This window comes from Prosopis cineraria, unplaced genomic scaffold, assembly GCF_029017545.1.
Source record: "Prosopis cineraria cultivar Desert tree isolate PC_DT_omini unplaced genomic scaffold, ASM2901754v1 PC54, whole genome shotgun sequence".
Taxonomy (NCBI): Eukaryota; Viridiplantae; Streptophyta; class Magnoliopsida; order Fabales; family Fabaceae; genus Prosopis; species Prosopis cineraria.
In genome coordinates, this window is record NW_026555384.1 from 59,119 (window position 1) to 86,258 (window position 27,140).

The 27,140-nt window shown below is 33.0% G+C and overlaps 2 protein-coding genes across 4 annotated transcripts; both read left to right on the forward strand.

The window, feature by feature from the left end:
* The first annotated feature begins 374 nt into the window (after nucleotides 1–374).
* LOC129295139 (F-box/LRR-repeat protein 12-like) lies at nucleotides 375–7,100 on the forward strand. Of its 3 annotated transcripts, none has more exons than XM_054933614.1 (2): nucleotides 375–764; nucleotides 5,492–7,100. In XM_054933614.1, the coding sequence occupies exon 2, from the start codon at nucleotides 5,845–5,847 to the stop codon at nucleotides 7,003–7,005; it is 1,161 nt and encodes a 386-aa protein (XP_054789589.1). In that variant the 5' UTR covers nucleotides 375–764; nucleotides 5,492–5,844; the 3' UTR covers nucleotides 7,006–7,100. The 3 variants fall into 3 exon arrangements, with proteins under 3 accessions (XP_054789589.1, XP_054789590.1, XP_054789591.1); XM_054933615.1 differs by lacking the exon at nucleotides 375–764 and adding an exon at nucleotides 784–4,998; XM_054933616.1 differs by lacking the exon at nucleotides 375–764 and adding an exon at nucleotides 784–4,928.
* Nucleotides 7,101–16,398: 9,298 nt separating this feature from the next.
* LOC129295138 (60S ribosomal protein L5) lies at nucleotides 16,399–19,814 on the forward strand. Its single transcript, XM_054933613.1, has 9 exons — nucleotides 16,399–16,488; nucleotides 17,163–17,232; nucleotides 17,333–17,424; nucleotides 17,871–17,997; nucleotides 18,085–18,164; nucleotides 18,241–18,357; nucleotides 18,887–19,021; nucleotides 19,107–19,276; nucleotides 19,458–19,814. The coding sequence occupies exons 1-9, from the start codon at nucleotides 16,486–16,488 to the stop codon at nucleotides 19,573–19,575; spliced, it is 912 nt and encodes a 303-aa protein (XP_054789588.1). The 5' UTR covers nucleotides 16,399–16,485; the 3' UTR covers nucleotides 19,576–19,814.
* Nucleotides 19,815–27,140: the final 7,326 nt, after the last annotated feature.

Genomic DNA, 27,140 nt, shown 5'->3' on the forward strand with positions numbered 1-27,140 from the left:
ATTACTCAAAAGAATTTTATTTACAGATAAAAATTTATATAAAATGAATTATTATTAAAATAAAAATATAATTTTTTTAAATGAGATTTGTTGTTAATTTATATCTACAAATAATTTACTTAAATAATCTTTAGATAATTCTCCTAAAAAGGTTTCAAGTAAAAAGAATTACTAATAAGTCACCTAAAATTGAGACATAACTCATTACTCACAAATCCCCTAAAAAATTTGTTACCATATGACTTTTTCTATTTATTATATTATGCTTTATTTTTATAAAATAATAATAACAGCAAACGTTTTTAATGCATAATCTAATCTATTCCGATAATTAATTATATCTATGACCGCCGGGGAAAGGAAAAAGTCATATCTGTGACAGATTCGGTATATGGTCAAACGGGAAGAGTTGGAACAGAGCTTGTTTGTATCTTTTTCATTAAAGGACAAATCAAAGAGTTCATGGTAAACCAAATTAGCTGGTTTTGATAGGTTAATAAATCTCCAGTCTGCATAAGAAGCATCGAAGGAAGAAGAGAGAGATTGATTAGGGGCAACGGGCATCGAAAAAGCATAATCTCTAATCTCGGAGGGAGTCTCACCGTCTCGGAGTCTACTCTGAATTCAGTGGTTCCCCACACTTCGAAGTCTCTTTTTTTCCCTGACAATTTGCTGCAAATAATGGCGAACTCGATGGACAATGATGGCTGGTCCTGATCACTATTATAATCAGAGAGGATGTCACCAGCTGATGTCTCGTACAGGTGATTCTCGTTTTCTGTTTCTTTTAGTTATGATCTGTTTCATAGGTTTTAGTCCAGATAGCTTGTTATCGGGTAAAGCTGATGAATTTTTAACTTATTGTTAAGTGATTACCCTTAAACAGTGTCTAGAATTTGTAAAATTTTTAGGGGGTTTGATTCGTGGTGGCAATTTTATTTGTATCGTTGCCAAAATTTGTAATGTAGGTATTTTTTTTGTGCATTGACTGATGTGTGAACATGTAAGTATGGCCTACACAAATAATTTATGCCATTATCCTGGGGCTGCCATTTAGATCACACCTAATGCCATTTGTTTGATCAGAAACTTCAAGGAGCTATCCAAAGCATTTCAGAGAGAAACACTTAGCAAGTTATGAATCTCTCTCCTAGAACAAAGTCATGGATCAGGGAAAATAAGAGTTGTATGATGGAACCGATCTTTTGTATTGAATATTGAACCAACATGTATCATAACAACAACAACAACAACAAGCCTTTATCCCACTAAGTAGGGTCGGCTACATGGATTGCAAGACGTCATTGTGCTCTATCATTTACTAAATTTTTAAAAATTTATTAATTAAGAGATCGCGTTCAACAATTTTCAAGAGTGTTCTCTTAAGCCTTCATCTACCCTTCTTAATAGGGCTCAAAGTTATATGTTCCACTCTTGTCACTGATGCCTCTCGCGGTCTTTTTTTTATATAGCCAAACCATCTCAAATAATTTTTTACCATTTTTTCCTCAATAGGTGCTACCCTCAATGTTTCGCGTGTGAACTCATTTCGAATTTTATCTTTACATGTATGTCCGCACATGCATCATAACATTCTCATATCTGCTACTCCAACTTTATGCTCTTGCTATCCCATTAGGGCCCAGCATTCATTGCTATATAACATAGCCGGTCTAATAATAGTACAATAAAACTTTCCTTTAAGTTTATTAGGCACCATACGATCGCAAATAACTCCTTTAGTTTTTCTTTTATTAAACCACCCAACTTGAATCGTATATGAAATATCCGCACTGATTTCGCTATCATTTTGAATAATGGCTCCCAGATATCTAAACTTTTCCACTTGAGGTATAATTTAATCTTCCAATTTCACTTCTAAATTACTGTCGACTAGTTTCTTACCAAATTTACAATATAAATATTCCGTCTTATTCCTACTTAGACAGAAACCTTTTGACTCTAATGTCCTTCTCCATAACTCAAGTTTACAATTAATCTCTTCTTTTGTCTCTGCTATAAGAATTATATCATCCGTGAAGAACATACATTTGAGAATTTCCCCTTAAATATGTTCCGTCAAAACATTTAGGATCAAGTTAAACAAATAAAAACTCAAAGATGATCCTGATGTAATTCAATCTTTATAGGAAAGTCCTTTGTTTAATCACTAAACGTTCTTACACTAGTTTTTACCTCCTCATACATATTTTGTATGACTTTAATATATATCATATTTGAATTTAATTTAATATATAAACCAACATGTATCATATTTGAATTTAATTGTGAATGTTTTTGTGAGTCCGTATAACGAGTCAGCACATTTTTCATTAAAAGGACATGACTCTAGAATTAAAACCACCAAGACCAAGAAATAGCTTTGAAATTTGAAATTGTCAATCACTTTCTGATGCATACACTCGAGCAGGTACCCAATCGACCAGTTGCCAATGAACTAGAAGCCACTTTGTTCTCTGATGTCATCTTTTCAAGTGGTTCCATTATTCCATGTACCTGGTTGAATGCTTGTTCACAGAAATGACAAACCTTAAACTATTTTACCCAGCTGACTGGATCCTTTCACCACCTACTTGGACTGTTTGCTTACAAAAGTGAACGCTGATTTTCTTTTACCACTCAGTCAACTTATTAAATTACCCACTTCACTGGAAGCCTATTTATTTTATATTTTCGCATAGTTTTTCCAACCATTCTCAGCACTACCACAACACATTGCTGATAGTTGTCCAACGCATCTTGGGCATCTGCTGACCATGTCTTGACCTTGTACTGAACAAGGGTTGGACATGATTGTACCTGAAAAAGGGAAAACGACCTAAAAAACAGTAGAAAGAAAGACTGGAAACCTCAGCTTGATGAGACATGGGAAATTCTTTCCTAGATTCTTTTCCTATACAGAATAATTTGAATAATTTTGGTCAATACATTTTTATTTGGTAAATTTCTTTAGGAGGATAATAATGTAAGATGCTTAGAATGTATATATTATGTATGTGCTGTGTTGTGTTTCATGTTTTTACTTCATAAATATATTAAATTATTGTCTTATATTCTCATGTCTCCAAGTGACACATCTAGCTCCTTAACTTATCTTGGTTTAGTCATTGAATATATATCATAATCTTTAGTTTAGGCAAAAATTTATCAGACAATTTCCAATATGCTTTCAAATTGCCTGAGCCATTCAATGCCTCCCTTCAAGCCTTCTACAAACATGATGGTAGCTTTAGTGCCACCCAAGCACGTAAAAGCTACTTTACATCCGCCTCATTATCATTTTGCTCATATTGATCTGTGTGTCATAGGTACATGAAGCAGATTTGGTTATTTATTATTTTTCCTTGTTTCATGATGGATATGATTCATGTTTGTGCTCCTGGTCTCTTCTGATTGGCATCTTCATATGGTTGACCCTTGGTGGCTTGGGTTCTTGAGTTAATGATTTTACAGGTTTGGATGTTGGAAGATAAAAACATTCAATTTATAGCTTAAAGCAATTTAGTGGAAGTGGCATAAACATTTATGGTGATTATATATGGTTGAAAGGATGCGGTATCAAGAAAATCAAGAAAAATAAGATGAAAATCCTGAAGAAAGGAGAACTGAATTTGCAGTGATGAAATATGAAGTTCTCAGAAAACAAAAAAAAAATTGCACATGTTCTCTCTTTTTATTAGCTGTTAGCATCTCAAAGATTTGGTGTAGGAAATTATAATTTATTTGTGTCAATTACTAAATGAGTTCCCTGGAAATGCTGATAATTTGACACACAAAACTTGGCAAGACTTGTCACTGTCAGAGTCACACGTAAAAGCTAGGTATCTAAAGCTGAAAACCTGAATATAGTTTTAGGACAAGCGACGTTCAATTCAATGTGAACTTCATGACTTATGAGACGAATTTAATTAATTTACATTTTACATTTGAAAGCAAATAATTTGAAGAATGAAGGTCACAGGATAGTATCATAATCCTTTGGAGGCATGAATCAACCATTCAGATATAAATATGTACTTAAAGATGATGGCAATTTTCTGGAAGAAAAAGAAAAGGAAGACCTATCAATTTGCACTATTAGCTGTTTAGTGTGTTTTAGATTTGTGGAATAAAAGATTTTTTGTGGCCAAGGTCTTCTTGCTGTAGATGCAATTATGCCCTACTACATGGCTGTAATATTTAATGAAGCTCATGCATCAGTTTGCAGCTTTATTGAAGATCAGGAGTTAAAGCAGTTGTTGGAAAAAGAAAGAAATCTTAGAACAGCATGTGGATAGGCTTTGACTAAGCTGGTGGATGTTGATTGTGTGTATTAGATGTTGTAAATATTAGATTGGTTTCATGCCATGTTGATTGGAAGGCTACTGAGAACAGCTAAGCAAGCATGGCCAGTGGGCTTCATCTTTGTAGGGTGGGGGTATTTAAGAAGCATCCAATTTTAGTTAAATCCTTTCCTACCTTCCACCCAAGTTTTCTAGACTGTGGTAGAAGAAGTAAGCTTAGACTGATCTGTTGTGGATTTCTGTACCTTGAAGTCACTAAGAAAAGGTTACACATCTCATTTTTATTTTTTGTGTGAATATTGTCATGATTCTTCAAATTTAGGAAATGTTTGGTGGCCAAAAGGGCGAGGGAATGGTAATGGCAAGAATGAAAAACGAGTCCTCAGTAATGTTTACAATATCTATTCTATTAATGTCGTTATTTATGCAACAGTGCTTATTCTTCTGTTAGTTTTTCTCTTGGGAGTTATGAGGGTCATTTCCATTTACATCCTTGTTCCATCATCATTTTTGTGCATTATATTCTGCTCACCAAACATCAGCTTACTGTCTTCTACTTACTGCCTTTTTCATGAAAAACAAAACGTGCTGAGGTAATGTGGACCCGTGCTAAACAGAGAAACGGTAACGGTGCTGATCTGTTTTCTCTTATCCCCCCTTATTTTGGTGTGCTTTTATGGTTGTCGGGGCTCAGGTTCTTGCTGTAACCTTTTATGCTTTACTATCTCTTCACTCTAAGACACATAGTCAACTTGTCCATTTTGATCATCATTGAACTGTACTGCATTCTGTTCTGGTAATTTCGAATTAGTATAAAATGTAATGAAACCATCTATGTTAGCCTAATGTTGTGCACAGTTGAAATGCAGAATGTTGATATTTTTACCATTTTGAAATAATATCTTTATCATATATTTTTTTGCTTTCACTTTGTAGGATACATTTTTTTTTTTGGTGGGAGGAAACTAATTTAAGCTTATATACTTGATGTAGTTTAACGGATCAGATTAGAACATATGGATTTTAGATTAAAAAGAGGTTAAAAATGCTAATACTTGTCATAGATTTGATCGAAAAAAGTCCCAAGTATATAAGCTCAAGTACCTAAGTCTGTTCTTTCCTTTTGGGGTGTTTTATTCTGTGATTCATATTATCCTTATCTTGATATTTGGTTGTCCACCGTGCAGTTGTGGCTCTTGTGGATATCCTCTGAACTTGACATCCTCTAATCGAATCACATCTGACATAGGTTCTGAATATAAAAAATCCATAAAGAAAGGATCAATCTCATTTGATTCAGTGGATCTCAGCCGGTTTACACAGGTTGATAAAATAAATTGTTTTCCTATCCCTTTTTGTGGTCATCATTCAAAGACTAAACTGCTTTGCCGCAAATGTGGTGTTCATATTGGTTACGGATATATAGACTCACCTGCACTTTGTGGATTCAACCCAGCCAGTTCATCTAGTTCCCGTAGGAAGTTCACTGTAAAGATTCGATCATTACAGCCTTATTCGGAGGAATCTTAAAAGGGTTGGCATGGAAGGTTTTACATCAATCATGCACCTGCCAGATGACTGCCTTGCCTTTATTTTTCATCGTTTAAATAGTAGCATTGATCATCAATCATTTGGCCTGACTTGCCGGCGATGGCTCAATATTCAAAATTTGAACCGTCGGTCATTGCAGTTCCAATGTTCATTCACCATATTAAATCCTCCCACATTATCTACGAATCATTTTTTCGTTCAAGCATCCCAGCTCCATCGGTTACTAAGCCGCTTTCGACATTTAGAATCATTATCTTTATCTGGTTGTACAGACATAACTGATTCAGGATTGACCTGCCTGCAAAGCTATGGTTCAAATTTGCAGAATCTTCATCTGGATTGTTGTTCCAATGTCACTGACTATGGTCTATCCTTGATTGCTTGTGGTTGCCCCTTATTGATGGCAATTAGTCTCTATCGCTGCCTCAAAATTACTGATAATGGGTTAGAGACTTTAGGTAACGGTTGCTTGTCCTTGAAACACGTGAACCTCTCTTATTGTTCCCAAATCTCTGACAAAGGATTAGAAGCTCTCGTGCAGAAGTGCCGCCAACTTCAGGCAGTTAAGATATCAAACTGTGATGGTATTGCTGGTGTGGGCTTTGAAGGGTGTTCAGAAACTTTAGCTTATGTGGAAGCTGATTCTTGTAAACTAACGCCGGAAGGGATAAAGGGAATTGTTAGCGGTGGTGGACTAGTGTATTTAAATGTTTCCTGTTTAAGTTGGTCTCCTTTTGGAGATCCCCTGGCAGGAATAGGATTTTCCTCAAACCTCAAATTCCTAAACTTTCGGATGTGCAGAGCTGTTTGTGATGCATCGATTGGCGCAATTGCCGAGGGATGTCCGTTACTTCAGGAATGGAATTTAGCCTTGTGTCATGAGGTCAAGCTATCTGGGTGGCAAGCAATTGGATTAAACTGTCAGAATCTGGAGAGATTACACGTTAACCGATGCCGCCATCTTTGTGATCTTGGGCTGCAATCTATACAGAATGGTTGCAAAAGTCTATCAATTCTTTATATGAATGGCTGTGTTCGCTTATCAGCTACAGCAATAGAGTTATTTAAGTGTTATAGAGCTGATGTTCAGATAAAGGAAGTAGAGATAATGAGTATCAACCCTAACTGGGAATACAGATTAAATTCTTGAGCTTTCAAGAGAAGAATTTGCAAACAATTATGTTTTAACATTATTTTGTTTGGAAAGATCTTTACATAGAAATGTCTCAGACTTTTGTGAGTGTTTTTTGGATTATATACTTAATTTGGATGCTAAAGATGACCTTTTATGTTCATTATGATTGTGATATAGTCTTATCGGTAGAGTATATGAATTTATGCCTGGTCCTTTATTTCTATTGGTGAGAAGTCATTCATCTTCGATCGGATGTGAGTTTATTTTATTTTTATTTTTTTTAACAAAAATGTTTTGGAAATTGGATCTCAAGGATTCACTAAGGTCAAGACATGTTTTCAGGCTCAATAAATGTTTATAAGGTATTTATATATTTCCTTTTTGATTCTGCAATTATGTGGGTTGTGAGCTGAATTTTTATTAAGTTGACCATCCTTTATTGGTAGGCTATATGTGATTTTTTTTTTTTTTGGGTACATAAAAGTGTAGGTAAGTTTGGTCTTGGAGACTCACCATGATTAAGGTATGCCTTCAAGTTCAATGTGTTTAGGGTTGTGAAGTAAATTCTAATTAACTAGATCATTCTTTATTGCTGGGTTGTAGGTTTTTTTTTTTTTTTTACATAAAAGTTTACTTGAATTAGATCCTAGGAGCTCATATACAAATTATCTACTAACAGAATTCTTATATCAAAGCTTGGTTTGATTCCATGATCCTGTGAATTGTGGGTTAAATCTTTATTAATTGAACCAATATTTTTGTTGGTAGGTGGTATGTGATTTTAACGTCTATAAAATCATATATAAGTTTCTTGGCTTTTTTTTTCTTCCCAAGAATGTCTTTGCCTAGGTAGGTAAATCAAAAAAGGGCATGTTTTTTTGTCAAGTGGAATATTGAACTTCATGTATGTTAAACGAGATCAAAACTCAAAAGTCTGAATTTTAGTATTTATATTTTAAACTAAAAAATTTAAACTGCAATACATGTATACTGATTTTTTTAATCCTTAACAATTTTTTGCAGTTATGATTTTTAAAATTTTACCAAGGCCTCTCATCCTAAAATAAATCCAGACGACCTGGCACTAGCACGTGAAGAATGCTGTAATGAGACAAAGACCAAATAATTTGAATCTGTGTGATTAAAAACTGTCATGCAACTTTAACTCTTTGAGAAAGTTAGCGTTTCTTAAAGTTTGACAATACTACTGGACTGTAATTAAATAATACTGAATGACTTATACCGGGTCATAAACCCCCCCCCCAAAAAAAAAAAAAAAAGCATACCCAGAAAATACGTTATACGTGTAACCTACTTACTGGATGTATATAAATAGTCCATAAAGAAAGGACCAATCTCATTTGACTCAGTTGATCGATCTCAGCCAGTTCATCAAACTGAGGTTGATAAATAAATAACTTTCCTATCTCTTTTTGTTTTCGTGGTCATCATTCAAAGACTAAATAAATTATTTCTTTGCCGCAAATTTGACGTTCCCTGGAAACCATATATATGTAACGCGCGAAAAGACTCGATCATCACAGCTTTATTCACAAGGTATATAATCTCAAAATGGTTGCTGTCATGGAAGGTTTTACATCGATCATGAACCTGCCAGATGAATGCCTTGTTTCTATATTTCATTGTCTAAACAATGGCTTATCAAATCAATCATTTGGCCTGACTGCCAAGATGGCTTCACATTCAAAACACAAATAGTCAGTCATTACAGTTTAGATTTGCTTTCATCATACCCTCATTTTTATCTGACAAGTCCTTCTGCGTTCAAGATTTTCATCTCCATCGCTTGCTAAGTCGCTTTCAACATTTGCAATCACTGTCTTTACCTGGTTGCACAGATTTAACTGATTTAGGGTTGACCTATCTCCAACACTATTGTCCAAACTTACAGGAACTTCATAGATTCTTGTTCCAATATCACTGACCAGGGCCTATCCTTGATCGCTTCAATTTGCAAATCATTGATTGTAATCAGTCTCCAGTCAAGTGCCTCAAGATTACAGATAAAGGTTTAGAGACTTTATCCAAATGTTTCTCTCGTCTGTAATAAATGTGAACCTCTCACATTGTTCTCGAATATCAGACAAAGGATTAAACTCTCTCATGCAGAAATGTCGGCAACTTCAAGAAGTTGTCAGACTGTTATGGTATTTCTGGTGTGGGGTTCAAAGGGCGTGCAGAAACCCTAGCTTACGTGGAAGCTAGGTTCTGCAAGCCAAGACCAGAAGGGATAGAGGAAATAGTTAGTGGTGTTGGATTACAGCATTTGAACGTAGAATCTTTAAGTGTTGCCACCACACTAGGACTAGGATTTGCCTCCAACCTTAAACTTCTCGACCTTAGAAACTGCAAAACTGTTAACGATGACACAGTTGTGGAAATCTTTAATATCTTGTTTGCTAGAAAGAAATGAAATTAAATGAATTAAAAAAATAAAAATAAAATAATTAAAAGGGATAAATAAGCATATTCATAAGGAGGAGGGGTAATTTAGTTCATGAGATTAAAAAGCATGATTCATAATATTTTTAGAGGGTGTGATAATTTCCATATTAATATTATATATTAATAAGTTTTATTATACTTATCATGAGAAGAAAGCTAATTTAGTTTATTTTTATTTTAATTTTTTCAATCCATTCCATTCCATTTCATTCTAATAACCGAACATGAACTATGTGCATTACTTGAAGAATGGAACTTATCATAATGTGATGAGGTGAATCTACGTGGTTGGGAAGCAATGGGATCGAACTGTCAGACTCTGGAGAGGCTTCATGTTGAGTATTGTTTCAATATGTGTTGTCTTGGAACGGAATGCATACAAAATAGGCGTGAAAGTCTGTGCGTTATTTATTTGAATAGTTGTTCTCACTTCTCAATGACAACAATAAGGTCATTTCAGCGTCATAGAACTAATGTTAAGATATATGGAAAATGAGATGAGAATATATGAAGTTGGCAAAATCCAACATTTTGAAGAAATTAAGGCCTTGTAAGGATCAAATCTACGGGCTAAGGCTTAAAGAGAATTAGGGCTTAAACGGGTTAGCCTTAGGCTCGAGTCCGTCAAGCACTAGTACAAAATATAAAATCTACGGGCTACTTTTTACATCGATTGGAAGGCAAACTGTGTAAAAAATAAAGGCGGTGGCATTTTTGTAACTATGTTGAATTATTTGATACTTTTTACATCGGATGGACTTACCCAGTGTAAAAAGTAGACTTTTTACATCGAGTGCATGGCCACCCAGTGTAAAAACCAGACTTTTTACATCGGGAGGTGCACTCGATATAAAAAGTGAGCTTTTTACATCGAGTGTACTAGCTTTTCTACACCGGGTGAGTCCACCCGGTGTAAAATGTTTTTACACTGGGTGGACTCACCCGATGTAAAAAGTCTAATTTTTACATCGGGTGGCCGTGTATTCGGTGTAAAAAGTTTGTTTTCTATTCATTTGCTCTCCTTCAGTTGCTCTCCTCCCTCTCATCGCCTTCCCCCCTCCCTTGCCGCCCCCCGCTCCTTATCTCCCTCCCCCTCGTCCTCGCCCCCTCCCTCATCCACCCCGGCAGCCCTTCGTCCCCGCCCCCTCCCCCTCCCCCTCCCCCTCATCCTCGCCCCCTCCCTCGTCCACCCCTTCGTCCCTGTCCCCCTCCCTCCCCCGCCCCCTCCCTCTCTCCCTCCCTCCCTCTTGCCCGCCCCCCTCCTCAGTATCTCTGCCCTGCCGCCACTCCTTCTCCCCTCCTTACTTTCTTAGTACTGAGCCATTGCTACAACTACCGCCACCAAGGTATATGTTGAATATGAATTTTTAAATTTTACAATGCTTAAATTTAGTTTTTAATGATATTGATTGTTACTAAAAGTGCTGTTAGTGGCTTCATAAGGCCTCAGGTTGTTGCATGTGATCATTTATTTGGTTTAAAATTGTTAATTTTTTCATGTAAAATTTTTTAAAACTTTTGAGAAATCCAATTTTTAGGGGAGATTCTGTCGAAATATTTTTTAAATTCATTCTTTCCTCTAAATTGCTTAAATTTAGTTTTTAATGATATTGATTGTTGTTGGGAGTGCTATTAGTAGCTTTATGAGGCCTTAGGTTGTTACATGTGATCATTTATTTGGTTTAAAATTGTTAATTTTTTCTTAAATTTTTTTAAAAAAGTCTTGAGAGATCCAATTTTCAGAGGAGACTCTGCCGAAAGTTTTTTAAATCTTAAATTAATTAGGAACTTAGTTTCTTGAAATAGTTTGAAGGTAATAACATTAGTTATATTCTTTAGGAGGTGACACATGGATTATAGTTGGATGAATGCTAGACGAATGAGTGACGAGTATGATAATAGGGTGAAAGAATTTTTAGAATTTGCTAAGAAAAATATTGTTAACAGTAGTGAAAGGTTCTATTGTCCTTGTATTAATTGTTTGAATGAGAGGAGACTAGGTGTTGCCGAAATAAGAGAGCACTTAGTTTGTAATGGGATTTGCAAAAATTATACAATATGGATTTGGCATGGTGAACAATTGAAAAATTATAGTAACACATCTCAATGTGTGGGAATTGATAATCTTGATGATGAAGTACAAATGAATAAAGATCAGTTAGAGGACATGATCCGTGATGTTGGGAAAGAGGCTTTTGAACGAGCACATGTATATGATAACTTGTGTACTGATTTGTAATGGACAATTTCATTTTTTTTTTTAGTGATGAGGCCCAAAGCTATGTTGATTCACACACACACACATATATATGCTGGAGGCAAGTTTTAGGCCTAAATGTAGGTTTTTTGGTTTCATGTTTTCAAGTGTTTTCTAAAAATATGCCATCTACAATGTAATTAAGTGGTATGTTTATGGTTTTAAAAAAAAACTTATGACAGTTCTTGGAAACTCAATTTATAATATGTACATATTTTTATTTAACATAATATTATTAATAACTTGTTAATATTCTAAGAACAAGTTGTAGAAACTATCAGCAAAAAAAAAGTTGTAAAATTGAACAAGTTGAATTTTACAAATTAACAACTTTTTTTTTTAATATTGACAAGTTATGTTCACCTGCCAGCAAGTTATTGTTTAGATATTAATAATAACTCATATAAATGCTTCAAAACAAAATTTATACTCCCTCCGTCCCAAATTATATGACATTTTTTAGATAAAATTTTATATACCAATAAAATTCATTAAATATACTTTACAACTTTACTTTTTTAAGAAAGAAATATAAACTTTCAAAAATACCCTTCATTCAACACTCCATTATAAAAGAATATTGAAAAAAGAGAATATATGAGAAGGCTTATATTGAAAAAGTATCATTAGTGAAACCCTATTTTTATCAAAATATCTAATATTTTGGGACGCTAACTCTTCCCTAAAAATGTCTTATAATTTGAGATAGAGGTAGTAATATACATATACATATATATATATATGTATATGTATATGTATATGTATGTATGTGTGTATTGTTATATATATTTTGAAGTGTTTGGTGGTTTAATAATAACTTGTATTTTGGGAAATCAAAGGGTAAAAGTTCAAATTTCCCCATAGCATAGTTGACCAACATTTAACCATCATTGTCGGTAGCCAGTAATAATGACACTGGTTTTTTTTTAAAAAAAAAGAAGAAATAAGGGCATTTTAGTAATTGACATCTAAAACTTTATTACATTAAAAGGAGAGAAAATGAAAATTAAGGACTCTCTAAGGACATTAATTTCAATTAAGGACCATTAGGATAAAAAAGGTAGTTTATCTAAAATGCCCCTAAGAAAAAAAAGACCCAATTATGTTGTTTTCACAATATACATTAGCAATTTTTTCACATTAGGTTAGTAAACTCTCAAGAGGCATTAATGAATCTTACTTCATGTTGGTGGATCTCAATTTGGACAAGTTAATTTTTTTTTTAAGTTATCAATTCCTAAATGAGGTTTTATTTTTTCATAATATATGTTAGACATTTTTTAAAGTCGTGTTAATGAATTTTCAAGTGATACTTTTTATTAAACAATCGATTCCTAAGTGGGGTTGCATGTTTTCACAATATATGTTAGCAATTTTCCTAAGTCGAATTAGTGAATCTCCAAGTGACATTAGTGAATCCCACATCACATTAGTGAATCTTAGAGACATTTAATACAAACTACATTTTTTTTATTCCATTGTTCTTATTTAAAATTTTAAAATTTTATTGTCCTTAATTAAGATTAATATCCTTAGAGGGTCCTTAGTTGACATTTTCCCTTAGAAGGATCTTAGGCTTGCAATTTATTTTCAAAATGTTTTGGGCCTTTAGAGGGTCAAAGTTCAAAGTGAAATTCTCCCAAATAAAAAATGAATTCTTTCCACTAACAATGCCCATTTAGTCAAGTTTGCTTGGTAAATCAACTAGAGATTAGTAGTTTTAGATTGCTCTACACCATTTGAATTTGTTTGTTCAAAGTATTGTCATTTAAGATCTAAATCTTTGATCAAGAGTCAACCACATGTTATTACAAGGGGAAAGAGTTGAAGCCCTTGATGGTGCCCCCTGAAGTACGTTGGACAAGACTCAATATCAATAACTTAGTTAACAATTATGGTGCTACTACTTCTAGTGGCCTCATTCAAAACAACTAAGGTAATTGTATTAAGAGCTTCTTAAAATATATTGGCTACCACCCTATCATCGCTACAAAATTAATGGATATTCTTGAAGGAATCAAAATATGTTGGAATTGCAAGTTTGATATAAATATCGTCAATTCTGACTCTCTTAAAACTCTCACGCTCATCCAACATAAATTCTTAAATAACCATCCCCTCATTGAAATTATCAAAAAAATTAGGAAATTTATCATGAGAGAAGGGATAATCATGTTTGATGATGTCTTTAGAAAAATGAATATGTGTTCATTGGCTTGCACATCAAATTTTATATGATAGTCTGGACATCATGATTTTTTATTTTCCACCCAATGGTGCAATTTTTTTTTTTGCACTTTGACATGACTTAATTTTTCATTATTTTGCATAGATTTTTTCGTGCCTTTATATTAAAAAAAGTATTATCATTTAACAATTTTGATCATAACCTACAATTGTTATTCATTGACATCATATCTTTAACTCGCCCAACTTGGGAGAAAATATGTTTTGTATTGCTAAATAACTATTAAGTTTAATTTTTTTTATATGATTATTTGACTGTTGACCATTATCGGACTAATTGACAATAACTTTCCCAAGAATATTTTATACATTCACACAAACTTAAATATGAGGTATCATGCTTAATCAACCATAACCTTTTTCACTAATATCAATGTTTATTTGTACTATTAAATTCAACTCTTACTCAACTTATATCTTCAATTATTTTCTGCTTGTTTTTCCAAATAACTTGTATGTGTCTATCTTATAGGATCAAATAAGATCTTATAAGAAATTAAATAAATAAAACAAAAAAAAGTAAGAGAAAGGATAAACAACAGATAATTGTTTGATAAAGAAATTTGAGGTATCATATCTAGATCTTGATTGAGGTCACTATCTAATTCTAACATATCAACAATTATAATTTTTCTCTTTTTCTCTCTCTTTGTTTTTTTTTTTTAAATAACAGAAGTACATAAGTGAGGTTGAGACCTAGCATGTAAGAATATATTTAGCCCAAAAAAAGAAGAAGAAGCTTATATTGACAAAATGTTAAGCATCAATTTTTTCAAAATAAAAAAAAAGTTAAGCATCAAAGCTTAATTGAAATAAAGCTTTTATAGTCAGTCTAAAATTTGAGTTTGAGAAAGGAAGGGGTCAAATCACGTTAAATAATAAAGGATTAATTAGTAAATAAGATCCTCAATTCTTGCTCGAAATTCGCCCTATACTTTGAACTTTTAAAATGTGCAAAATAAATTAAAAATTTTTAAATTTATAACAAAATAAATACTGACCGTTAATTTTTTTAACACTATTACTATCCATGTAGGTACTATTCAGGGTTAGTTTTTTCATGAATTTAACTTTGATTGTTACAATAACTGCATGGATAATAACGGTGTTAAAAAAAATTAACGGTTAAGGTTTATTATATTATGAATTTAAAAGTTTAGAGTTTATTTTACATATTTTAAGAGTTTAGAGTTCATGATGATTTTTGAATAAGAGTTCGAGATCCTATTTACTCATTAACTAAATAATAAACAACTAATGTAAAATTTTGTTGGATCTTTCATGAACATAGTTTAATTTATTCAAATGGTTTTGCTCAAAGGCATTTTCTGACTTTGCCTTGCAAAAATGCTAAGTTTAATTTATTTAATTATCAATGCAAGTCACGAGCTCTTGTAGGACAATTTGGTGCAAACTTAGAGTTCACATTACTCCTATCATTAAAAAATGTGAGACACTTTTAATTTAATTTTTTTTAATAAATTAGTTAATTGTAGTGAAACTAATATGATTTTTTTATTAAGAGTATTTTTTTAAAAAAGTACATTAATTATATCTTACAATTTGAAACACTAAAATTACTTTTTATTTTTTAACAGCAAACTTCTTAAAAGATATATTGTATTTTTAAAATTTTGGCATTGAGAAACTACGAATACTTAAGTAGGGTGTAATGTCACATGTGAAAATTGAAAAATTATTGATTATCCTTCTTCATTTTTGTGCCAAAACCTTAAACAACAATCAAAATAAATTAGGAGTTGTAATGTTTAGCCGTTTTTCTCTTAAGTTGTGTGGTTTTTAAAAAACTAGATTTAATATTTTATATATATATATATATATATATATATCACGCGATTTCTTTTTTCCCATACTTTGGCCCAAATTTCTTTTTTCCCATCAAATCATGGTACTTGGTGGGATTTTCTTAGTAACTGGCTATTTTGATTTTCCACATACACTTCCACTGCGATTTTAGAATTTTTTAAAAAATAACACAGATTTCAAAAGTATATTTTAAATCACATGAATAAATAATATTTTTTGGCCAACTTATAAATAATAATAAAGTTATTTCGGCAAAAAAGTAATAATACTCACTTATTCTATGCTATTTTAAAATAATAAATAGATTAGATATATTTAGTCCTCGTATTAGATTCAGGTAGAAGATGATTTTTTTAAATATACATTTTACAATATCAATATAATATAATATATACAGTAATTCGTACTCAAATACAGGCACATGATGATATTGATTTTTTTAACACAAAATGATGATATATTGATGTGGTGGTTAAAAATTTTACTTTTTTGAAATTGAGATCGGGCCAAGAAATAAGCATAAATTGGGCCCTAGACCCGGCCCATTGAACTTCTCCCAAAACCCTACGATGAAATGAATCACGTTAGATTTCGCAGACTTCGAGCCTCCCATATAAACGAGTTCGTGCCAATTACAAGCCCTCTCTTGGCCTCGGGAGCCGTCGTCCACACTCCTGAATCTCTTGAACGGATCATTGATGGTACGTATCTATTTGAGTTCGCATGATTGTGTGGCTGATTCTGGAGGAATTTTTGTTTTGTATCGTCTTTGTTGTGCAAATGTGGACTTTCGTGGGTTTCTTCAAGGAGGAAGTGTTAGTGTGTTGCTGGGCATTAGTTGGACTATTTGGTGGTTAATAACGAAAATGGGTATTTTGTGTTGGTTTTCTGGTTTGTTTGTGTATATACATTTTTGCTCATTATGGCTTGTTTGTGGAGGAGATTGTGGTGTATTTTTGGGCTGTAGTTGAACTGTTTGGTGGATGATTTGTGGCTAAACGAGTCTAAGGTATTTTGTGCGCATTCATTTTTGGAAGTTTTGGGTTCTTGGTCAATTCCTGTAGTTTTCTTGGCAAACTGACGAAATTGCAAATTCAGCGGAGCCTTCCTTTATTAGTTTTATGAAGGAGTTACACTGGCTTAGTCATATGCGGCAACGGTCTATTTCTGATTTGTACTTGTTCGGTGATTTGCCTGGGATGCTTGACACCTTTACTTTTATGCTTTCCCATTTGTTTGATTTTTAGATTTTGATCTTTCACATCCGCTGTTTGTGGTTTAGCTTTTAGTTGGTAGCCTGAGGCTGAGACGTTTAAAATTGTTATATTAGTGGCTCTAAATTGAAGTCTGTTTTATTTTCATTTCCTCAATGAAGGCATATGTTAAGGCTCAGAAATCTAAGGCGTACTTCAAGAGATATCAAGTCAAGTTTAAGAGAAGAAGAGGTACTATTGTTGTTTATCTTGGTCCTTTTTTTGCTTTTTCTGTTATTGCTAATTTGTTTCCTGTTGTGTGATTTTCCTCTTTGTTCAAAAACATCTGCAGAGGGAAAAACTGATTACCGAGCTAGGATTCGGTTGATCAATCAGGACAAGAACAAGTACAACACTCCCAAATATCGCTTTGTTGTTCGATTTGTATCCTTCCGTTAGTCTATGCTCTATACTTCTAATATTTGTCTTGCTAGCAACTGAGTGAAAGAATGTGAAAATATTTTGACGTTCTTGATGTACAAAGAAGAAATAGTTTTCTTATCAGACATGCAAGCTCAAACAAAGTGCTGTAGAAATTTCATTTAAATGTTCTTTCATTTGCTCACCTTTGTTTGACGATGAACATTAACCTCATTATTAGACAAACAAGTATATTGTTGCTCAAATGACGTTGATATTGTTCTACCCAGTAATATGACTTACTGGCAGCTGAGTAAAATAGTTGAAAATATTTGATTGCCCTTGCTGTGATAGAAAGAATTGGTCTTATAAACATTTGTACTACCTTGAACAAAGCAGTTGAACAATGTCATGTGAAAGTTTATTTCTTTGCTAATTTTTTTTGCTACAAACCTTAACCTCATTATTAGACAAACAAAGATATTATTGCACAAATAACATCTGCTAGTATTGCTGGTGATATTGTTCTTGCTGCTGCATATGCGCATGAGTTGCCACGCTATGGTCTTGAAGTAGGTCTTACAAACTATGCTGCAGGTACTTCTTAGAGGAAATCTTAATTTTTCATGATGTCTGCCAACTGTTGATCACCCTCTTGATTCATATTTTTTTGAATGTGACCAGCTTATTGCACTGGTCTTCTATTGGCTCGTCGAGTCCTTAAAATGCTTGAGATGGAAGAGGAGTATGAGGGCAATGTTGAGGTATCTATGCAGATACTGTGATATCTCTCTCTCTCATTTTTTGAGCTTATAAGGATAATGACGTTGTTATTGTCAGGCTTCAGGAGAGGACTTTTCTGTTGAACCTTCTGATACTAGGAGGCCTTTCCGTGCTCTACTTGATGTTGGTCTTATTAAGACCACAACTGGCAATCGTGTCTTTGGTGCCCTTAAGGTATTGAATATTTGCACTTTGGTTTTTCCTCCTATTTTTGTCAGCAGCATTTTTTTATAAGTATATCTATTACTTGTCAATTTTGACAATACTAAACTTTTTTTCTCAATGTTATTGATTCTTGTTTTCTTTTCTTTCTTTTACAAGCTTGATTTGTGTTTCACTTTTGGTGACGTTCATTATGTCTGGCTTTTAATTAAGAGTGGATTTGGTTTGACTCAAGCCAAATACTAATATTCACATGTTGATCTCAAATTGGTACTGATCCTTATTTGATCTAGAAGCTTGGGTTCCAACTTGATTTGGCTGTGAATTTCAAACTGAGTTTTGGCTCCACTATGATTGAACTGTAATTCAAGTTCAAATTCAGTATACATGTTTACATGCTTGATTTAAATACAAGTGCGCTGCACTTCAGCTTGTTTTCTACGTACTAATTTTCTAAGAAGCTTGGATTAACACACACATGGCTGTTATATGAATTGATATTTTCATGGTTCTGGATTTTAGTAAATTCTGATGATTACAGGGAGCATTGGACGGGGGTTTAGATATTCCTCACAGCGACAAAAGGTTTGCTGGTTTTAATAAGGATAAGAAAGAGCTTGACCCTGAGCTTCATCGCAAATATATCTTTGGCGGTCATGTTGCTGCATATATGCAGGTATGCAATAAGGCTTTATTTGCTGCCAAACATTCTTTCTATATTATGAGGGATACTGCGACAACCCATGTATCACTTTTTGCAGACTTTGATGGAAGATGAACCAGAGAAGTACCAGTCCCACTTTAGTGAATATATCAAGCGAGGATTAGAGGCTGATGGACTTGAGGCGATGTACAAAAAGGTTCACGCTGCCATTCGTGCCGACCCCACAATAAAGAAGTCTGAGAAAGAGCCACCAAAGGAACACAAGAGGTAGTTTGTTGATGCATTTATGAGTTCAGACATAGACTGAACAAAAGATGATGATTGTGTGTGAAAATTATATTTCATTTTTTACCCCTCTCTGAACGGATCACGTATATACAAGAATTCAGATCGTTCTTGATGTCACATCATAGTGAGTTATTAAGATTATCTTGTGTGTTTTGTGCAGGTTCAACCTGAAGAAACTTACATACGAGGAGAGGAAGGCTAAGTTGATTGCCCGTTTGCAGGCTCTCAACTCTGCAGCTGATGCTGCTGAAGATGATGAGGATGAGGATGATGAATAGTGGATGTTCCTTGCAGATGGAGCTTAAGTACTACTCCGTGATTAGAAGTTTTTCCCCCCCGCGAAAGCATGTTTAGGACCTGTGTAATTTCTTTTTCTCAGAATGATTATCCCATTAGTTTTGTTGCCTTCCTTTGTTCTTTCTCTAGGTCACTAATTTTGGGTTTCTTTTATTTAATTGGGATTGATATGTTACTACTTGTTTTCTTGTTTAATCAAAGACGATTCGTTTACCATAAATTTAGTTCTCATAAATTCAGATTGTTCGCATAAGCGTGATTATATTCTTACTATTTTCTTTTGGGGATTTAGGGGCGCATTTTTTTTGTTCCCCATGAAATCTGATTTAACTTCATACTTGACTTGAGGGGTGTCTGTCTTATAGTTGTTAATTAAAAAAAAAAAAAACTGATCCTAAAAGTTTGTTTAGAATGGGAATAAGATAGGGAGTCAGAAAACTAGGGGAGGAGACAGCAGGAAAAAGATACTCCTACACGTTTTCCTTAATTTTTCCATAGATCCGGCAATTAATGGAAAAATTTGCGTGTAAAATGACCCCCGCCCCCCCTCTTCTTTTCTTTTCTAGTTTTCACTTTTCCTTATTTTTCTCAAGAGTCGCAACGGATGGTTATCTTATAAACTATGGATTTAATTGATTAGATGAAGAAATAATTTACTTTTTATTCAATTAAATATATTGAATAAAAAATCTATTTTCAATCATCATTTCTATTGAATTGCATTCATGGCTCTTAAAAGGAACACATTTGTAGATAAAGGATTCTGATATTTTTCTGCAGAATCAAAAGCCTTGTTTATAATTATATTTCTCATTGAATGACCAAATTAGCCATTGTATCACCATTGGATTCTGCCATTTCTTCCCTCTCTTCTTCTTCCCTTCTCTTCTTCCTCTTCCTCTTCCTCTTCCAATACTGATGCCTTCCTCAAGCTCAAGCAATCCTTCACTGATGCGGCCACCCTTTCTTTGTGGGTTCTTAACTCCTTCACTGATCTTCACCTTCCTTCACAAGTTTTGAGGTATATGCATGGTAATGTGCATAGCTTTGGGAAAATTTGAGTACACATGTGAGGTTTTCTTATTTCGATAATCAAATCCGTAATACCAAAATTTTCTGTCATTTTCCGAAAGATTTCCTAGTAAGTGATTTTGGTAAGTTCATCGCTAAAATGTTTGGATTCTCCTATTTTCCTGTCCTTTAGTTTTACGTTTCAGCCTGTCTGAGTTCTATTGGATTTTTTCTGAATTTTGATGTTCAGTTGGCTTTAATCCTTAAAATTAGTGACACATCGAAAAGACTAATTTAGTGTGAATTTGTTATTTCTCCACCACTAAAATTACTTCACAATCCGATGATGAAGTCGTTTTGTTAGGCAAAATTACGCTTGTTGTGAATTGCTTTTGAACCTGACTTATATTGAATATTATTGTTTCTAGAGCTCATTATCATTGTGTAGATCAAGAAGTTAATTTGATCCTAAACTGAACATTGACGTTCTGGTCTCCTGAGTCTTGATTCAGATCGAATTGCCATGGAAAAATGTGATGGAGTAATCAAGGCTTCAATCCATAAAGTATAGGCTAGGTAGAAAGGGCACTTCAACTCACAAGACGCAATATCAAATGCAACTGATCAAATATTTTGCCACACAAAATTACTCATGGCCATCTTCGAATATTTTGTTGTAAATATTTCACTAACCATGAACTGTTATATCTAAACATGTTTTGCCGTAAATAAATAAATTTTGATTGTTATTTATAGACCTTCTGGTAAATTTTGTTTAAGTTATTTGTAAATTTTATCTAGTAAATTTTAAGCCCGACATAGTTGCTAATTTTTGTATACATCATACATGAAATTCAATGCAAAGTTTTTTATCGTTGCTCGTTTCAATAGTGGGGCTAGCACCAGCACCAAATTATCTAGATGTTTTGTACATGTTTGAGTTAATTTAATAAAAGTTAGTTGTTATTTATGATTTTTTTGATGTAAAATTTTTTCAGTTAACTTGTGCAGCATAAATGTTCGACTGTCAAAATTACATAAACGGACATTTTGTTAAAAATAATTAGACTTTAATTTTTATTTACAACCCTTCTGTTTAATCAAAGTTTGTAAATAACCAACAAAATTCTGAGTTAAAGTGTTTGAAAATTTTGAAGGGTTTTTATTTGTAATTTTTTGGGGTCCTTTTACTTTTGTAAAATTTAAGTTATTTCTCATAATTTTCTGAAATAATGAAAGTTAATTTTTATTAATGATAAGGGTGGTATTGCACACATCATTTTTAAAGGTTGAAAAAAAATATTGCACTAAAAAATAAATTTAGGATTTTAGATATTTTTAAACTTATAATTTAAAGTTGAAATTGCCATTTAATCCTTGTAAAATTATGGATTAAAAACAATCTATTTTTTACGCACCTTATTTTTGAGAAAATGACAAAAAATTCATTTAAAATAACTAATTGATAGATTGGTCTCACGAAATAATATAATTTTCCTTAAGTCCCTTAGGATCTTTTTGTCATTAGAAAACAAATGAAATGACCAAATCGCCCTAAAAGTAAATAAATATCCCAATCCCTACTAAAGAAGAATTCCCACGTGTTGGCTTTGATTCATGCTATTCAGGTTCTCATCTTCTCAGCTTTATGGTATTGGTCCATCTCCCTCTCCCTTTGCTTCTCCTTGTCCTTCTCCTTCTCCTTCTTATTCTCGTGCTGGCATTCCTTTTTCTTAATTTTCTATGCATGGGTTGTTTGTTTTGATTGGGTGCCGCATGTGGGTATATATTAGCATGTATTCTTCCTCTGTTGCGTATACTGTTTGTGAGTAAATTCCTCTTCTCCTTAAAATTTTCTCTTCTCATATGTGATAATTGAAGTTGATATGGGTTATTGTGCGTAAATGATTGAGGTCTTTATTTTCTCTTCATGCTTGAAACTAAAAAAATGTGGGCACTGATGATTACTCAACATGGATAAATGATAGATGATAAATGATATATCATTTTCAGTTGTGTTGTAAATGCAGAAACCAAAAGTTATAAATAACAAATACAAAAGTTGTGAATATAAGAACAATAATTGTTGTTAGATAAAACATAACAGATATGTGATCATGATGTTTAAAAAATAAACATGTTGATAATGACTATTTCATTATTTCTAGTTGGCACGAGAAATGGCTTTTTCTTCTTCTAGTTTTGGAAAGGAACTATTTTGTTATTTTCACATAAGGGGATATTTTGTAAAAAATACTGAAGGTAAAATATAATATGATGGGGGGAGTGTGAGGGTGAAAATGATAAGAGAAAGGATGACACTTGAAGAATTCATAATAATGATATCATCTTGTTTGGTGTTGACACTAATTTGAGTGACATGAAATACACTGTGAGATATGATGAAATGACCCTTATAGACCTTGTTGATGATGGTGGAATTGTTACCCTATTTGAGCATAATGTTGGAAGCAGTCATATATATATAGGTTGTAAAAGAAATGGTAGTAGAGAAACAACAATTGAGGAAGCACCAATGTAAGTTACTGTGTTTAATTCCTCTAAAGAAAGTTGTCATTTGTTATAGCATAGTTGTTATTTTAGAAAATGAAGTTGTGATTGTTAATGCAAGTGTAAAAGAGACATGAAGTTGGATGGATTGTGAATGCATGATGGAGCAATTCTTATCACTTTTAGATCCAAACTCTCCTTCTCCTCTCCTATTGAAGATCATGATTTCAAATGTGTAGCCTTTAAAAATGAAATAGAATGTGTAACCTACCAAACTTGTGGAGAACTTCTAACATTACCATATGGAGTATAAAGTACACCTATATTGATGTCAGAGCTTAATTTTTCTAAGTGGAGGAATTTGTTGTTAGGTGTAGGGCAGACCTTTCCCTATGCTAAAGCCTTTAAAAAAGCATTGTATAAATATAGCATTGCTTATAAGTTTCCATACAAATATAAGAACAATAGCATAAAGAAGATGAGAGTGATATGTAGTACTGGGCAAACGAGTTGCGAGCCAACCCACGAGCTAGCCCGTGCGGGCTAGTAGTTTTGCGAGTTGGGTTAGGCCAGCCCGCCAGATAAAACGGGCTGAAAAATCTAACCCAACTCATTTTTCAACGGGCTAGTTAACCCGCGGGCTAGCCCGCAAAAAATTATCAAATTTTTTTAATAATTTAAAATTTATGCAATATAAATATATATATATATTTATTTCATATTTTAAAAAAAATTAGAAATTAAAAAACTTGTAAATAAATAAAATAAATATAGAATTCAACCAAGCAAATTCATTTTACTAGATTTTTATTATTAATCATTTTCTCACCTAGATGTGCTATCTTTGTCACTAATAAAGAAAATTTGAATATAAACTCATATTATTTTTCTTAGTGAATTCATATTTATAATTTCAATCAATAGAATTTATGAGATTAATAAATAATATATATTCAAAACATTTCTATAAAAACTAATAAATCATCTTCATAAACTATAACAAACATTTTATTTGCAAATTGTAAAAAAAATTTACACTATATTTTAAATGTAAAGAACAGATTTAAAAGTCATAAATTATATATTAAGAGATATTATCATTATTGTAAATTTATAAAAAGATATAATGTAATTAAAAAATAAAAAAAATATTTTTTTTAAAAAATATTGCTAGCCCGTGGGCCAGCCCGTTTTAACTCGCTTTTTTGCGAGTTGGGCCAACCCAACTCGTTTTAAAAAACGGGCCAATTTTTTCAACCCAACCCATCAAATTGTGCGGGTTAAACGGGCTAGCCTGCGGGCTCAACCCGTTTTCCCAGCTTTAGTGATATGTGACATTGATGGCTGCCCTTGAAGATCACAACATACGTAGTGGGAAAGGAAACTTCATTTCTTCCTGTGAAGACATTTAAAAATGAGCATATACATTATGCACAAGACAACTTGATTGTTACCTACAGGGGAAGTTCAAGTCCAACATCATGTATTGTAATTGAGGATGTGAGGTCTCATGTAGACAAACGTCCAAATGGCATTAGGAGAGAGTTGCAAATAGAATATGGTATCAATCTGACTTACTGACAAGTATACAGAGCCAAAGGGAAGACATTGGAAGAGATCCATAGTAGACCCTACCAATCTTATATGTTAATTTCATGGATTTGTGACCGATTAGTGAAAATAGACCCAAAAACAGTTCCTAAATGGGCAGCAGCTGACAGTAACAGGTTTGAGCGTGTCTTTATAACTTATGATTGTTATACAAAGGGTTCATGCATTGTGTAAGACATATAATATACATAGATAGTAGTCATCTAAGTGATCCTTATAAGAAGATTTTGTTGTTAACATCTACTTATGATGCTATTAATGAGTTGTTTTCCTTCACTTATGCCATTGAATAAAGGGGAGATACTTGAAGATTGGACTTGGTTTCTATAAATGGTGAAAAAAATAATAGGCTTAATGCAACTTACAATTGTGTCAGAGTGACATAATGCCATAATAGGTGATGTTCAAGCTATCTTTGGAGGCAAGGCAAGCAATATACATTTTGTTACCATCACATTAAGGAGAATGTTAATGCAGAATTTTTGAAAATTAATAGAGGTAAGAGAAGGACTAGTGGGCAAGGCAAGGATGATGCATCAAACTTGCTTGATGGCATTGCATATGTAAGGCTTGAGGATTATTTTAATGAAGCAATGGGAAACATGAGAAATTTCAGTCCAGAATTGGCTCAATGGCTTGAAAATCATAGAGACATTGATAATGGTCTTTATTTAAGTTTCCATATAGAAGATGGGACAATATAACTACAAATCTTGCAGAGTCATTTAATTCATGGATGGTTATTGAGAGAAGGCATGGTGTTGCACAATTGATCCATGAGCATATAGAAAAGGTAGCACGCAAAATGCATGCATCCAAAATGGCTCTCTCTACTTGGCGAAATGGTGTTGGTCCAAAGATTGAGGCAAAACTAAGAGACCACGTAGCTAAAGCTAAAAAAATGTTAGTAAAGCATTATGGAGGAAATAGGGTTTGTGTACATACTACATATGGGGACTTGCATGTTGATCTTGGCTTATGTGAATGTAGCTGTGCAGCATGGCAAATGTCATGGATTCCTTGTCCACATGCTTGCTCCACCATCAAGCTAACACATGGCAATGTGTATAGTTTTGGGGAAGATTGTTATAAAACTACCGCACAAGAGAAGATATATTGTTGTAGTATGATTTACAATAGACATGCCTCATCCGAAGGACTACAACATTACAAATATTAAGGACCAAGTCTTCCTCTAACCTCCAAGGACCAATCGTCTCCTGGGAGGTCACAAACTTCTAAGAAGGAGTCATAATTTTAGAGCAAGAAGATTTATCACTGTTCACTATGCCATTAATCAGGTCATACATGCAAGACTTGTAGGAATCCTAATCTAAGATATAATGTAGATATGACACCTTTTTTGTGTATATTTTATGAATTCAGTTGTCCTTTGTCTTGTACAGTGTGCAAAGATGACTATTGTTTTCTTGAATTGTAAATATGACAAAGCTAAAACTTCTTATATATATAAGATTCAACCCTTCATATATTTTGTTAAAAGGGTTGCAAGGTATTTTAATGAAAGTTATGGATCATGTAATTGACAATAAAACCTCAGAGTCATTTATGTCATATTTTAAGGTTTTCTTATCATTTAAATTAATGAAAGTTGTTACTTGTTAGATTAGAGTGGTTTTATTCATTTTTGCTAATTCAATCAATTTACAGAGGGTGCTGATAAATTACAATTCTTTGTTTCATAGTTGTGAATATAGGCACAAAAGTTATTAATATTGAAACCAAAATTATGAATGGAGACTTGTGAATTTCTAACTCTGATACTTGTCTGGACTTGCACACTAGAACTTATGAATGGCTAATAAATAGTTGTGAATATAGGTATAAAAGTTGTGAACGAGGACTTGTAAATTTTCAAGTACCAAACTTTCCTTACTGCTTTTTTTCCTTAAGTCTTTTATTATTTAGGTTACCTATGTTTTATATTGAAAATGAACTTTTAAAAATTAAAAAAGGTAAAAATACTAAATGCACTTTTATATTCATGAACAAACTTTTGAAAAAAACCAAACACACTTAATTTCTCACTTTTTCATTACACTAGTAAAATGAGTCAACTAGCAAACTTACAAGAAATAAAATGTCGAATAGATTAAACTTATCATGAAATAATTTAATTTTTTTAATTTTAAAATTGTAAAAAGTTGTATCTTTATAATCATTTGATTATTTTGGTTATATAATTACCTTTTTTTAATCAAATGTCAAAACTATAATATATATATAATATATATATATAATTAACCTAGCCTTGTGATCCTTTTTTCATGAGAAAATAAACGTTCAGCTCTAGTTGGTGCCAAACAGTTTTATTCCATGAGAAAACTGCCACCCAAGAATTAGAATCAAAATAAATGAGCAACATTTCAAAACCATGCAAATACATAACACA

Coding starts and splice junctions, on each gene's coding strand:
- LOC129295139 (XM_054933614.1), top strand. CDS start 5,845: ATGGAAGGTTTTACATCAATCATGCACCTGCCAGATGACTGCCTTGCC.
- LOC129295138 (XM_054933613.1), top strand. Junction 17,233..17,332: donor CAAGTTTAAGAGAAGAAGAG/GTACTATTGTTG, acceptor AAACATCTGCAG/AGGGAAAAACTGATTACCGA. Junction 19,277..19,457: donor CCACCAAAGGAACACAAGAG/GTAGTTTGTTGA, acceptor TGTTTTGTGCAG/GTTCAACCTGAAGAAACTTA.